General features: G+C 40.7%; 1 protein-coding gene across 1 annotated transcript; it reads right to left on the reverse strand.

The window, feature by feature from the left end:
* Positions 1 to 2,314: 2,314 nt before the first annotated feature.
* LOC139577950 (uncharacterized) lies at positions 2,315 to 14,137 on the reverse strand. Its single transcript, XM_071405072.1, has 5 exons — positions 13,962 to 14,137; positions 11,010 to 11,099; positions 4,851 to 5,073; positions 3,702 to 3,899; positions 2,315 to 3,538 (listed from the first exon to the last, which is right to left on the reverse strand). The coding sequence occupies exons 1-5, from the start codon at positions 14,135 to 14,137 to the stop codon at positions 2,315 to 2,317; spliced, it is 1,911 nt and encodes a 636-aa protein (XP_071261173.1).
* Positions 14,138 to 16,362: the final 2,225 nt, after the last annotated feature.

The raw sequence follows: 16,362 nt of genomic DNA on the forward strand, positions 1-16,362 counted from the left end.
AGTACACTGTGGTGTCCAGTAGTGTTGGGTTGATGGGATAGTACACTGTGGTGTCCAGTAGTGTTGGGTTGGTGGGATAGTACACTGTGGTGTCCAGTAGTGTTGGGTTGGTGGGATAGTACACTGTGGTGTCCAGTAGTGTTGGGTTGGTGGGATAGTACACTGTGGTGTCCAGTAGTGTTGGGTTGGTGGGATAGTACACTGTGGTGTCCAGTAGTGTTGGGTTGGTGGGATAGTACACTGTGGTGTCCAGTAGTGTTGGGTTGGTGGGATAGTACACTGTGGTGTCCAGTAGTGTTGGGTTGATGGGATAGTACACTGTGGTGTCCAGTAGTGTTGGGTTGGTGGGATAGTACACTGTGGTGTCCAGTAGTGTTGGGTTGATGGGATAGTACACTGTGGTGTCCAGTAGTATTGGGTTGGTGGGATAGTACACTGTGGTGTCCAGTAGTGTTGGGTTGATGGGATAGTACACTGTGGTGTCCAGTAGTGTTGGGTTGATGGGATAGTACACTGTGGTGTCCAGTAGTGTTGGGTTGATGGGATAGTACACTGTCCAGTAGTGTTGGGTTGGTGGGATAGTACACTGTGGTGTCCAGTAGTGTTGGGTTGATGGGATAGTACACTGTGGTGTCCAGTAGTGTTGGGTTGGTGGGATAGTACACTGTGGGGTCCAGTAGTGTTGGGTTGGTGGGATAGTACACTGTGGTGTCCAGTAGTGTTGGGTTGATGGGATAGTACACTGTGGTGTCCAGTAGTGTTGGGTTGGTGTGATAGTACACTGTGGTGTCCAGTAGTGTTGGGTTGATGGGATAGTACACTGTGGTGTCCAGTAGTGTTGGGTTGATGGGATAGTACACTGTGGTGTCCAGTAGTGTTGGGTTGATGGGATAGTACACTGTGGTGTCCAGTAGTGTTGGGTTGGTGGGATAGTATACTGTGGTGTCCAGTAGTGTTGGGTTGGTGGGATAGTACACTGTGGTGTCCAGTAGTGTTGGGTTGGTGGGATAGTACACTGTGGTGTCCAGTAGTGTTGGGTTGGTGGGATAGTACACTGTGGTGTCCAGTAGTGTTGGGTTGGTGGGATAGTACACTGTGGGGTCCAGTAGTGTTGGGTTGATGGGATAGTACACTGTGGTGTCCAGTAGTGTTGGGTTGGTGGGATAGTACACTGTGGTGTCCAGTAGTGTTGGGTTGATGGGATAGTACACTGTGGTGTCCAGTAGTGTTGGGTTGATGGGATAGTACACTGTGGTGTCCAGTAGTGTTGGGTTGGTGGGATAGTACACTGTGGTGTCCAGTAGTGTTGGGTTGGTGGGTTGCTTCTCCATTATTTCTTCTGTCTCTCAGGGAACAGCCATCTCCATGTCTCATCATGCAGAAAGAAAAACAGTAAGTCATTATACAGTTGAGGAACAGCCATTCATTATATAGCTGGAGGAACAGTCAGTCATTATACAGCTGGAGGAACAGTCAGTCAATATACAGCTGGAGGAACAGTCAGTCATTATACAGCTGGAGGAACAGTCAGTCATTATAGAGATGGAGGAACAGTCAGTCATTATACAGCTGGAGGAACAGTCAGTCATTATACAGCTGGAGGAACAGTCAGTAATTATACAGCTGGAGGAACAGTCAGTCATTATACAGCTGGAGGAACAGTCAGTCATTATACAGCTGGAGGAACAGCCAGTCATTATACAGCTGGAGGAACAGTCAGTCATTATACAGCTGGAGGAACAGTCAGTCATTATACAGCTGGAGGAACAGTCAGTCTTTATACAGCTGGATGAACAGTCAGTCATTATACAGCTGGAGGAACAGTCAGTCATTATACAGCTGGAGGAACAGTCAGTCATTATACAGCTGGAGGAACAGTCAGTCATCATACAGCTGGAGGAACAGTCAGTCATTATACAGCTGGAGGAACAGTCAGTCATTATAGAGATGGAGGAACAGTCAGTCATTATACAGCTGGAGGAACAGTCAGTCATTATACAGCTGGATGAACAGTCAGTCATTATACAGCTGGAAGAACAGCCAGTCATTATAGAGATGGAGGAACAGTCAGTCATTATACAGCTGGAGGAACAGTCAGTCATTATAGAGATGGAGGAACAGTCAGTCAGTCATCATACAGCTGGAGGAACAGTCAGTCATTATACAGCTGGAGGAACAGTCAGTCATTATACAGCTGAGGAACAGTCAGTCATTATAGAGATGGAGGAACAGTCAGTCATTATACAGCTGAGGAACAGTCAGTCATTATACAGCTGAGGAACAGTCAGTCATTATATAGCTGGAACATCAGACATCACATTCGAATCAGATCTAGCAGTGTATGACTGTCACTACCATTACCATGGACATGTCTGGATGTGGTACCCACCTTTATACCCCAAGAAGAGGTGTTGTGTTTGGACTTGAGCTCCCCCACTGACTCATAGGTGTGGTTGTTAGCAGAAGGTCTGGCTGATCCTGTCAGTCCTAACTCTGGTATGTGTTCATAAGGTCTGTCTGATCCTTTCAGTCCTAACTCTGGTATGTGTTCATAAGGTCTGGCTGATCCTTTCAGTCCTAACTCTGGTATGTGTTCATAAGGTCTGGCTGGTCCTTTCAGTCCGAACTCTGGTATGTGTTCGTAGGTGTCGTCCATTAGGAGATGGAGGACCGGCTCACAAGGGACCTCAGCGTACAGACTGTTAGCTACCTCTTCCTCTTCCTGTGGTGATGATGTCATGGATGATGTCATGAATGATGCCATGGGTCCTTCCTGGTCCCTGGGTCTACCTGCCAGTTGATACACGAGGGCAGGTATGGGGTTGTTACATAGATGTTCCAGACTGTGGCTGATTATGGGAGGTCTTTTGGAAGTATCCTTGTGGTACCTCTGGTCCAGAAGGGAAGGTCCGGATGGGTAGCTCTGGTCCAGAAGGGAAGGTCCGGATGGGTAGCTCTGGTCCAGAAGGGAAGGTCCGGATGGGTAGCTCTGGTCCAGAAGGGAGGGGCTAGTGGTCCGTTTGGTGGGGTTGGGAGAGAGGCTTGGGGGGGTGAAAGAAGGTGCACTCAGCCTGTAGGAGTTATTGGCCCCCTCCTCTGAGTCAGGATCCAGGTCCAGGAGAGGCAGAGACTTGCTCTTGCAGTCCTGCAGGCTGAATAGCTCTGAGTAGACTGTGTCTGGGCCTGGGGCTCCAGGTCTACCACTGGGGATGCCCCCCCTCTGAGGAGGGGTCTGATGTTGGGCTACAGGACCCAGGCCTTCAGCCCTTCCTTCTGGAGCTCTGGGTAGACCCTCCAGGCTCCTGGGTTGGGGATTCATGGCCTTGTGCTTCTCCAGCTGGGCATACAACACCCTTCTCTGAGCACTACCCTGGTGGTCATCCAGGGAACTGCTCTTCAAAGGACCGGCCCTTCTAGGCACAGGTGGTACTCTAGGTACAGTTGGCACTTCCTGGTTAGAGAGACATGAGGAAGTGATTTGGTTACACCTGCGTTTTACAAAGAGGCCCTTTGACTTGACATCTGTTAGTTGAATGTTCTACCAACCCCCCTATAAAGCTGTAGTGTTGTACGTTACAAGAAACCAGATGCAATTGGACTGTAGTTTGTGTGTGAACATTTTGATGAGCAAACTCACAATCCTATTATAGCGGGTTGCCTTACAATCGTACGTCGAATAAACATATTATTTGTACACTTACCTCTGGTTTCCTGCTGCTTTTGGGAGGCAGTGTGGGAGGAGGAGCATGCTCCCCGGCGTGGTCACTAGGACTAGCCCTGGTCCAGTCACCCTGCTGGTCACTCTGTGCATCCCACAGGCTCCTCACAGCTCTCACACTGACCCCCGGCTTCTCTCTGAGGTTGACTTTGATGATGTCATAGACTTCTCCTCTGGAAGACTGAATGAGCATGACATCATCAGTTTTACTAACAGGTACAGTGCACACCACCATTATAGCTGACAAGATGTATTTACTGAAATACTGTATTCTGTAAACACTACCATTATAACTGACAAGATACGTTCTTGAACCAGTTAGACACACACTATCTTACAAAATGCCTTCATGAATACCTTCTTGAATTCAAATGATAACGTAAAGATTGTGTAACTTGGTCCCAGATCCGTGAAGCTGGCAAGACAGCACAAATAGACCAGGCTAGAGAGGGTCTCTCTTCACCTCTAGACAGGAACAGGTCAGGTACTCTCTGAAGGGTTAAACAACTGGTCTGGGCCAGGCTAGAGACAGTCTCTCTTCACCTCTAGACAAGAGCAGGTCAGGTACTCTCTGAAGGCTTAAACAACTGGTCTGGGCCAGGCTAGAGACAAAGTCTCTCTTCACCTCTAGACAGGAATAGGTCAGGTACTCTCTGAAGGGTTAAACAACTGGTCTGGGCCAGGCTAGAGAGGGTCTCTCTTCACCTCTGGACAGGAACAGGTCAGGTACTCTCTGAAGGGTTAAACAACTGGTCTGGGCCAGGCTAGAGACAGTCTCTCTTCACCTCTAGACAAGAGCAGGTCAGGTACTCTCTAAAGGCTTAATCAACTGGTCTGGGCCAGGCTAGAGACAAAGTCTCTCTTCACCTCTAGACAGGAATAGGTCAGGTACTCTCTGAAGGGTTAAACAACTGGTCTGGGCCAGGCTAGAGAGGGTCTCTCCTCACCTTTAGACAGGAGCAGGTCAGGTACTCTCTGAAGGGTTAAACAACTGGTCTGGGCCAGGCTAGAGAGGGTCTCTCTTCACCTCTAGACAGGAACAGGTCAGATATTCTCTGAAGGGTTAAACAACTGGTCTGGGCCAGGCTAGAGAGGGTCTCTCCTCACCTTTAGACAGGAGCAGGTCAGGTACTCTCTGAAGGGTTAAACATCTGGTCTGGGCCAGGCTAGAGACAAAGTCTCTCCTCACCTCTAGACAGGAACAGGTCAGGTACTCTCTGAAGGGCTCTATAGGGCTGGTCTTGTAGTGTTCAATCAGTTCTCCCAGGGTCTCATGCTCCTCTGTGTCTCCAGACACTATGAACTGGCCTGACTTACTCTGGTTGATTACAAAGTGTCTGCATCGATCACGGCCTCTGGAAGACAATAATAACACTGGTAAGTCCGGGGTATGCTGCTGTGTTCTACTGTGGTCCACTGTCATCTCCATTGTTATCTCCACTGTTATCTCCATTGTTATCTCCACTGTTATCTATGTTATTGCCACAATTATCTCCACTGTTTTCTATGTTATCTCCACTATTATCTATGTTATCTCCATTGTTATCTCCACTGTTATCTATGTTATCTCCATTCTTATCTCCGCTGTTATCCATGTTATTGCCACAGTTATCTCCACTGTTTTCTATGTTATCTCCACTATTATCAATGTTATCTCCACTGTTATCTATGTTATCTCCACTGTTATCGCCATTGTTATCTCCATTGTTATCTCCACTGTTATCTATGTTATCTTCACTGTTATCTGCAGTGGGGAGAACAAGTATTTGATACACTGCCGATTTTGCAGGTTTTACTACTTACAAAGCATGTAGAGGTCTGTAATTTGTATCATAGGTACACTTCAACTGTGAGAGACGGAATCTAAAACAAAAATCCAGAAAATCACATTGTATGATTTTTAAGTAATTAATTTGCATTTTATTGCATGACATAAGTATTTGATACATCAGAAAAGCAGAACTTCATATTTGGTACAGAAACCTTGGTTTGCAATTACAGAGATCATACGTTTCCTGTAGTTCTTGACCAGGTTTGCACACACTGCAGCAGGGTTTTTTGGCCCACTCCTCCATACAGACCTTCTCCAGATCCTTTAGGTTTCGGGGCTGTCGCTGGGCAATATGGACTTTCAGCTCCCTCCAAAGATTTTCTATTGGGTTCAGGTCTGGAGACTAGCTAGGCCACTCCAGGACCTTGAGATGCTTCTTCACTCCTTAGTTGCCCTGGCTGTATGTTTCGGGTCGTTGTCATGCTGGAAGACCCAGTCACGACCCATCTTCAATCCTCTTACTGAGGGAAGGAGGTTGTTGGCCAAGATCTCGCGATACATGGCCCCATCCATCCTCCCCTCAATACGGTGCAGTCGTCCTGTCCCCTTTGCAGAAAAGCATCCCCAAAGAATGATGTTTCCACCTCCATGCTTCACGGTTGGGATGGTGTTCTTGGGGTTGTACTCATCCTTCTTCTTCCTCCAAACAGGGCGAGTGGAGTTTAGACCAAAAAGCTCTATTTTTGTCTCATCAGACCACATGATCTTCTCCCATTCCTCCTCTGGATCATCCAGATGGTCATTGGCAAACTTCAGACGGGCCTGGACATGCGCTGGCTTGAGCAGGGGGACCTTGCATGCGCTGCAGGATTTTAATCCATGACGGCGTAGTGTGTTACTAATGGTTTTCTTTGAGACTGTGGTCCCAGCTCTCTTCAGGTCATTGACCAGGTCCTGCCGTGTAGTTCTGGGCTGATCCCTCACCTTCCTCATGATCATTGATGCCCCACGAGGTGAGATCTTGCATGGAGCCCCAGACCGAGGGTGATTGACTGTCATCTTCAACTTCTTCCATTTTCTAATAATTGCGCCAACAGTTGTTGCCTTCTCACCAAGCTGCTTGCCTATTGTCCTGTAGCCCATCCCAGCCTTGTGCAGGTCTACAATTTTACCCCTGATGTCCTTACACAGCTCTCTGGTCTTGGCCATTGTGGAGAGGTTGGAGTCTGTTTGATTGAGTGTGTGGACAGGTGTCTTTTATACAGGTAACGAGTTCAAACAGGTGCAGTTAATACAGGTAATGAGTGGAGAACAGGAGGGCTTCTTAAAGAAAAACTAACAGGTCTGTGAGAGCCGGAATTCTTACTGGTTGGTAGGTGATCAAATACTTATGTCATGCAATAAAATGCTAATTAATTACTTAAAAATCATACAATGTGATTTTCTGGATTTTTGTTTTAGATTCTGTCTCTCACAGTTGAAGTGTACCTATGATACAAATTACAGACCTCTACATGCTTTGTAAGTAGGAAAACCTGCAAAATCAGCAGTGTATCAAATACTTGTTCTCCCCACTGTATGTTATTGCCACAATTATCTCCACTGTTTTCTATGTTATCTCCACTATTATCTATGTTATCTCCACTGTTATATATGCTATCTCCACTGGTATATATGTGCCGATCCTTGACTTCGGCAATGTCATTTACAAAACAGCCTCCAATACTCTACTCAGCAAATTGGATGCAGTCTATCACAGTGCCATCAGTTTTGTCACTAAAGCCCCATATACTACCCACCATTGTGACCTGTATGCTCTCGTTGGCTGGTCCTCGCTACATATTCGTCGCCAAACCCACAGGCTCCAGGTCATCTATAAGTCTTTGCTAGGTAAAGCTCCGCCTTATCTCAGCTCACTGGTCACCATAGCAACACCCACCCGTAGCACGCGCTCCAGCAGGTATATTTCACTGGTCATCCCCAAAGCCAACACTTCCTTTGGCCGCCTTTCCTTCCAGTTCTCTGCTGCCAATGACTGGAACGAATTGCAAAAATCACTGAAGTTGGAGACTTATATCTCCCTCTCTAACTTCAAGCATCGGCTGTCAGAGCAGCTTACCGATCTCTACAGCTGTACACAGCCCATCTGTAAATAGCCCATCCAACCAACTACCTACCTCAACCCCATATTAGTTTTGTTTAGTTTTTTTTCTGCTCTTTTGCACACCAGTATTTCTACTTCCACATCCTCATCTGCACATCTATCACTCCAGTGTTAATTGTTAAATTGTAATTATTTCGCCACTATGGCCTATTTATTGCCTTACCTCCATAATCTTCTACATTTGAACACACTGTATTCAGATATTCTATTGTGTTATTGACTGTACGTTTGTTCATCCCATGTGTAACTCTGTGTTGTTGTTTTTGTCGCACTGCTTTGCTTTATCTTGGCCAGGTCGCAGTTGTAAATGAGAACTTGTTCTCAACTGGCCTACCTGGTTAAATAGAAAAAATATGTTTTTTTTGTCTCCACTGTTATCTATGTTATCTCCATTGTTATCTCTCTTATCTATGCTATCTCCACAGCTATATATGTTATCTCCACTGTTATCAATGTTATCTCCACTGTTATCTCTCTTGTCTATGCTATCCCCACAGCTATCTATGTTATCTCCACTGTTATCAATGTTATCTTCGCTGTTATCTCTCTTATCTATGCTATCTCCACAGCTATCTATGTTATCTCCACTGTTAACAATGTTATCTCCACTGTTATATATGTTATCTACACTGTTATCTATGGTATCGCCACTGCTATCACAACATTTATCTATGTTATCTCACTGTTATCTACGTTATCTCCATTGTTATCTCTACTGTTATCTATGGTATCTACACGGTTATCTACACTGTTATATCCACTGTTATCTATGTTATCTCCTCTGTTATCTATGTTATCTCCACTGTTATATATGTTATCTCCACAGTTATCTATGCTATCTCCACTGTTATATCCACTGTTATCTATGTCATCTCCACTGTTATCCATGCTATCTCCACTCTTATCTCCACTCTTATCTATTATCTCCACAGCTATCTATGTTATCTCGACTGTTATCTATGTTATCTTCACTGTTATCTATACTGTTATCTATGTTATCTTCACTGTTATCTATACTGTTATCTATGTTATCTCCACTGTCATATATTTTATCTCCACCGTTATCTCTACTGTTATCTCCAATTTGATCTATGTTATCTCCACTGTTATATCCACTGTTAACTACATTATCTCCACTGTTATCTATATTATCTCCAATGGTGTGCTATTTCCACAGTTATATATGTTATCTCCTCTGTTATCTATGTTATCTGCACTGTTATATGTATTATCTCCACTGTTATCTCCACTGTTATCTATGTTATCTCCACTGGTGTCTATGTTATCTACACTGTTATCTCCACTACGATATCTCCACTGGTATATATGTTATCTCTACTGTTACATATGTTATCTCCACTGTTATCTATGCTATCTCCACTGTTATCTCAACTGGTACCTCTACTGTTATCTATGTTATCTCCACTGGTATCTATGTTATCTCCACTGGAATGTTATATCAACTTTTATATATGTTATCTCCATTGTTATCTATGTTATCTCCTCTGTTATCTATGTTATCTCCACTGTTATCTATACAATCTCCACTGTTATCTCCACTCTTATCTATGTTATCATCACTGTTATCTCCACTCGTATCTATGTTATCTCCACAGCTATCTATGTTATCTTGCCTGTTATCTATGTTATCTCCACAGCTATCTATGTTATCTTGACTGTTATCTATGTTATCTCCACTGTTATCTATACTGTTATCTGTGCTATCTCCACTGTCATATATTTTATCTCCACTGTTATCTCTACTGTTATCTCCACTATTACATATGTTATCTCTATTGTTATCTCTACTGTTATCTATGGTATCTCCACTGTTATTTCACATTTTATCCATGTTATCTCCACTATTATCTATGTTATCTCCACTGTTATATCAACTGTTAACTACATTATCTTCACTGTTATCTATGTTATCTCCACTGGTGTGCTAGCTCAACTCTTATCTATGTTTATCTCTTCTGTTATCTATGTTTTCCGCACTGTTATATGTATTATCTCCACTGTTATCACCACTTTATCTCCACTGTTATCTATGTTATCTCCACTGGTATCTATGTTATCTCCACTGGTATGTTATCTCCACTGTTATTTCCACTGTTGTCTCCACTGTTATCTATTTCTCTCCACTGTTACCTATGGTATCTCCACTGGTATGTTATATCCACTGTTTTCTATGTTATATTCACTGTTATTTGTGTTATCTCCGATGTTATCTATGTTATCTCAACAGTTATCTATGTTATCTCCACTTGTATCTCCATTGTTATCCCCACTGTTATCTCCACGGTTGTCTCCACAGTATCTATGTTATCTATGTTATCACCACAGTTATCTATGTTATCACCACAGTTATCTATGTTATCACCACAGTTATCTATGTTATATCCACCGTTATCTCCACTGTTATCTATGTTATCTCCACTGTTAAATAAAGGTTAAATAAATAAATACAAATAAATATCTCCACTGTTATCTCCATGTTATCTCAACTGTTATCTATGTTATTTCCACTGTTATCTCCATGTTATCTCATCTGTTATCTATGTTATCTCCAATGTTATCTCCATGTTATCTCAACTGTTATCTATGTTATCTCCACTGTTATCTCCGCTTGAATCTATTTTAACCTCCGCTGTTATCTATGTTATCTCCACTGTTATCTATGTTGTCTTCACTGTTATCTATGTTGTCTTCACTGTTATCTATGTTATCTCCACTGGTACCTTTGTTATCTCCATTAATATTGCCACTGTTATCTATGTTATATCCACTGGTATCTCCACTGTTATTTATGTTATATCCCCTGGTATCTCCACTGTTATTTATGTTATATCCCCTGGTATCTCCACTGTTATCTATGTTTGTTATCTATGTTATCTCCCCTGGTATCTCCACTGTTATTTATGTTATATCCCCTGGTATCTCCACTGTTATCTATGTTGTCTTCACTGGTACCTTTGTTATCTCCATTAATATTGCCACTGTTATCTATGTTATCTCCACTGGTACCTTTGTTATCTCCATTAATATCTCCACTGTTATTTATGTTATATCCCCTGGTATCTCCACTGTTATTTATGTTATTTCCACTGGTGTCTTCACTGTTTTTTAAAGAACAAATTCTTATTTACAATGAATGCCTTCCCTGGCCAAACCCTCCCCTAACCCTGACGATGCTGAGCCAATTGTGCGCTGCCCTATGGGACTCCCGATCACGGCCGGTTGTGATACAGCCCCTTAGCACTGAGGTGCAGTCCCTTAGACCGCTGTGCCATAACCCTGTTATCTCCACTGGTATCTCTGTTATCTACCATAGAAGAACGACAACCAGAACGGACCTGTATGACAGGATGTATCCCATGGCTTTGTCACTTAGTCGGACCAGGAAACAGCCCAGGTCCTTGTTTCTCAGCATCTCCTCAGCATCTCTACAGAAGCATTAAAAGCATTAAAAAGCAATATCAACCAATGTAAAAAAAATATCCCTTAACCCTCATAAAGGTATTATTGATATGTTATAGGGAGATATTACTGATATGGGAGGTATTATTGATATGTTATAGGGAGGTATTATTGATATGTTATAGGGAGGTATTATTGATATGTTATAGGGAGGTATTATTGATATGTTATAGGGAGTATTATTGATATGTTATAGGGAGGTATTATTGATATGGGAGGTATTATTGATATGTTATAGGGAGGTATTATTGATATGTTATAGGGAGGTATTATTGATATGTTATAGGGAGGTATTATTGATATGTTATAGGGAGTATTATTGATATGTTATAGGGAGGTATTATTGATATGGGAGGTATTATTGATATGGGAGGTATTATTGATATGTTATAGGGAGGTATTATTGATATGTTATAGGGAGGTATTATTGATATGGGAGGTATTATTGATATGGGAGGTATTATTGATATGTTATAGGGAGGTATTATTGATATGGGAGGTATTATTGATATGGGAGATATTATTGATATGTTATAGGGAGGTATTATTGATATGTTATAGGGAGGTATTATTGATATGGGAGGTATTATTGATATGGGAGATATTATTGATATGTTATAGGGAGGTATTATTGATATGTTATAGGGAGGTATTATTGATATGGGAGGTATTATTGATATGGGAGGTATTATTGATATGTTATAGGGAGGTATTATTGATATGGGAGGTATTATTGATATGGGAGGTATTATTGATATGTTATAGGGAGGTATTATTGATATGTTATAAGGAGGTATTATTGATATGTGAGGTATTATTGATATGGGAGGTATTATTGATATGTTATAGGGAGGTATTATTGATATGGGAGGTATTATTGATATGGGAGGTATTATTGATATGTTATAGGGAGGTATTATTGATATGGGAGGTATTATTGATATGGGAGGTATTATTGATATGTTATAGGGAGATATTATTGATATGTTATAGGGAGGTATTATTGATATGGGAGGTATTATTGATATGGGAGGTAATTTTGATATGTTATAGGGAGGTATTATTGATATGGGAGGTATTATTGATATGGGAGGTATTATTGATATGTTATAGGGAGGTATTATTGATATGGGAGGTATTATTGATATGGGAGGTATTATTGATATGGGAGGTATTATTGATATGTTATAGGGAGATATTATTGATATGTTATAGGGAGGTATTATTGATATGGGAGGTATTATTGATATGGGAGGTATTATTGATATGGGAGGTATTTTTGATATGTTATAGGGAGGTATAATTGATATGTTATAGGGAGATATTATTGATATGTTATAGGGAGGTATTATTGATATGGGAGGTATTATTGATATGGGAGATATTATTGATATGTTATAGGGAGGTATTATTGATATGTTATAGGGAGGTATTATTGATATGTTATAGGGAGGTATTATTGATATGGGAGGTATTATTGATATGTTATAGGGAGGTATTATTGATATGTTATAGGGAGGTATTATTGATATGTTATAGGGAGGTATTATTGATATGGGAGGTATTATTGATATGTTATAGGGAGGTATTATTGATATGGGAGGTATTATTGATATTGGAGGTATTATTGATATGAGAGGTATTATTGATATGTTATAGGGAGGTATTATTGATATGGGAGGTATTATTGATATGGGAGGTATTATTGATATGTTATAGGGAGGTATTATTGATATGTTATAGGGAGGTAATATTGATATGTTATAGGGAGGTATTATTGATATGGGAGGTATTATTGATATGTTATAGGGAGGTATTATTGATATGGGAGGTATTATTGATATGGGAGGTATTATTGATATGTTATAGGGAGGTATTATTGATATGTTATAGGGAGGTATTATTGATATGTTATAGGGAGGTATTATTGATATGTTATAGGGAGGTATTATTGATATGGGAGGTATTATTGATATGGGAGGTATTATTGATATGTTATAGGGAGGTATTATTGATATGGGAGGTATTATTGATATGGGAGGTATTATTGATATGTTATAGGGAGATATTGTTGATATGTTATAGGGAGGTATTATTGATATGGGAGGTATTATTGATATGGGAGGTATTATTGATATGTTATAGGGAGGTATTATTGATATGGGAGGTATTATTGATATGGGAGGTATTATTGATATGTTATAGGGAGGTATTATTGATATGTTATAGGGAGGTATTATTGATATGTTATAGGGAGATATTATTGATATGTTATAGGGAGGTATTATTGATATGTTATAGGGAGGTATTATTGATATGGGAGGTATTATTGATATGGGAGGTATTATTGATATGTTATAGGGAGGTAAAATTGATATGTTATAGGGAGATATTATTGATATGTTATAGGGAGGTATTATTGATATGGGAGGTATTATTGATATGGGAGGTATTATTGATATGGGAGGTATTATTGATATGTTATAGGGAGGTATTATTGATATGTTATAGGGAGATATTATTGATATCTACATCTCACAAACACAATGACTGAAAAATCACAAACAGAAGGTAGCGATAATTCAAGAAAACACTGGAAAGGAAATTAATGCATCTTTGCTCATTTAATAGAGTTCAAAGTTCGTTATTCCAAATTAAAATATAAATCATAAATCCTTCCAGTTGCTTGAAAAGGAATTATGCTGTGAGTCACCCCCCTAACAACACCTGTCGTCATGCTGGCATGCACTGCACAAAACAGACAAGATTTGCCAATCAATCTCCAATCCAGTCAATCTCTCAATAGACCTGTATGTAGAAGTACTTACCTTCTGGTGATGAATCCTTCGAACCAGGAGGGGACATTTCCCTCATGGAGGATGAGAGGAGCTTGAGTCTCCATGAACCACTTCAGGGCCATCTCTCTGTGCCTGCACCCTGTCCGCAGACTCCCCTCTGTCCCCTGGTCCTGCTGGGACTCCACCGCTGGCAGGCTCTGGTCCATCCTGACCCGGTCCTATCCACACCCCACCAAGCAGGACAGCAGTCAGCACAGATGAGAACAATGAGCAGAGATAACCTAACCCTAACCCAAGCATATACCTAATGTTAACCTAATCCTAACCCAAGCATATACCTAATGTTAACCTAATCCTAACCCAAGCATAGACCTAATGTTAACCTAATCCTAACCCAAGCATAGACCTAATGTTAACCTAATCCTAACCCAAGCATAAACCTAATGTTAACCTAATCCTAACCCAAGCATAAACCTAATGTTTACCTAATCCTAACCCAAGCATAAACCTAATGTTAACCTAATCCTAACCTAAGCATATACCTAATGTTAACCTAATCCTAACCCAAGCATATACCTAATGTTAACCTAATCCTAACCCAAGCATAAACCTAATGTGAACCTAATCCTAACCCAAGCATAGACCTAATGTGAACCTAATCCTAACCCAGCATAGACCTAATGTGAACATAATCCTAACCCAAGCATAGACCTAATGTGAACCTAATCCTAACCCAACCATAAACCTAATGTTTACCTAATCCTAACCCAAGCATAAACCTAATGTGAACCTAATCCTAACCCAAGCATACACCTAATGTTAACCTAATCCTAACCCAAGCATAGACCTAATGTTAACCTAATCCTAACCCAAGCATAAACCTAATGTTAACCTAATCCTAACCCAAGCATAAACCTAATGTTAACCTAATCCTAACCCAAGCATATACCTAATGTTAACCTAATCCTAACCCAAGCATAGACCTAATGTTAACCTAATCCTAACCCAAGCATAAACCTAATGTTAACCTAATCCTAACCCAAGCATATACCTAATGTTAACCTAATCCTAACCCAAGCATAAACCTAATGTTAACCTAATCCTAACCCAAGCATAAACCTAATGTTAGCCTAATCCTAACCCAAGCATAAACCTAATGTTAACCTAATCCTAACCCAAGCATAAACCTAATGTTAGCCTAATCCTAACCCAAGCATAAACCTAATGTTAGCCTAATCCTAACCCAAGCATAAACCTAATGTTAACCTAATCCTAACCCAAGCATAAACCTAATGTTAACCTAATCCTAACCCAAGCATAAACCTAATGTTAACCTAATCCTAACCCAAGCATATACCTAATGTTAACCTAATCCTAACCCAAGCATAAACCTAATGTTAACCTAATCCTAACCCAAGCATAAACCTAATGTTAACCTAATCCTAACCCAAGCATAAACCTAATGTTAACCTAATCCTAACCCAAGCATAAACCTAATGTTAACCTAATCCTAACCCAAGCATAAACCTAATGTTAACCTAATCCTAACCCAAGCATAAACCTAATGTTAACCTAATCCTAACCCAAGCATAAACCTAATGTTAACCTAATCCTAACCCAAGCATAAACCTAATGTTAACCTAATCCTAACCCAAGCATAAACCTAATGTTAACCTAATCCTAACCCAAGCATAAACCTAATGTTAACCTAATCCTAACCCAAGCATAGACCTAATGTTAACCTAATCCTAACCCAAGCATAAACCTAATGTTAACCTAATCCTAACCCAAGCATAGACCTAATGTTAACCTAATCCTAACCCAAGCATAAACCTAATGTTAACCTAATCCTAACCCAAGCATAAACCTAATGTTAACCTAATCCTAACCCAAGCATAGACCTAATGTTAACCTAATCCTAACCCAAGCATAAACCTAATGTTAACCTAATCCTAACCCAAGCATAGACCTAATGTTAACCTAATCCTAACCCAAGCATAAACCTAATGTTAACCTAATCCTAACCCAAGCATAAACCTAATGTTAACCTAATCCTAACCCAAGCATAGACCTAATGTTAACCTAATCCTAACCCAAGCATAAACCTAATGTTAACCTAATCCTAACCCAAGCATAAACCTAATGTTAACCTAATCCTAACCCAAGCATAGACCTAATGTTAACCTAATCCTAACCCAAGCATAAACCTAATGTTAACCTAATCCTAACCCAAGCATAAACCTAATGTTAACCTAATCCTAACCCAAGCATAAACCTAATGTTAACCTAATCCTAACCCAAGCATAGACCTAATGTTAACCTAATCCTAACCCAAGCATAAACCTAATGTTAACCTAATCCTAACCCAAGCATAAACCTAATGTTAACCTAATCCTAACCCAAGCATAGACCTAATGTTAACCTAATCCTA

The sequence above is a fragment of the Salvelinus alpinus genome, chromosome 6 (genome assembly GCF_045679555.1).
Source record: "Salvelinus alpinus chromosome 6, SLU_Salpinus.1, whole genome shotgun sequence".
In the NCBI taxonomy this organism is placed as follows: Eukaryota; Metazoa; Chordata; class Actinopteri; order Salmoniformes; family Salmonidae; genus Salvelinus; species Salvelinus alpinus.

What these genes read in the sequence shown, in the direction of transcription:
- LOC139577950 (XM_071405072.1), bottom strand. Translation starts at nt 14,137, where the DNA reads ATGGACCAGAGCCTGCCAGCGGTGGAGTCCCAGCAGGACCAGGGGACA. An exon ending in GATGTTTAACCCTTCAGAGA is followed by an intron (nt 3,900 to 4,850) that starts GTACCTGACCTG and finishes ATGCTCATTCAG; the next exon opens with TCTTCCAGAGGAGAAGTCTA. An exon ending in AAAGCAGCAGGAAACCAGAG is followed by an intron (nt 3,539 to 3,701) that starts GTAAGTGTACAA and finishes GGGGGTTGGTAG; the next exon opens with AACATTCAACTAACAGATGT.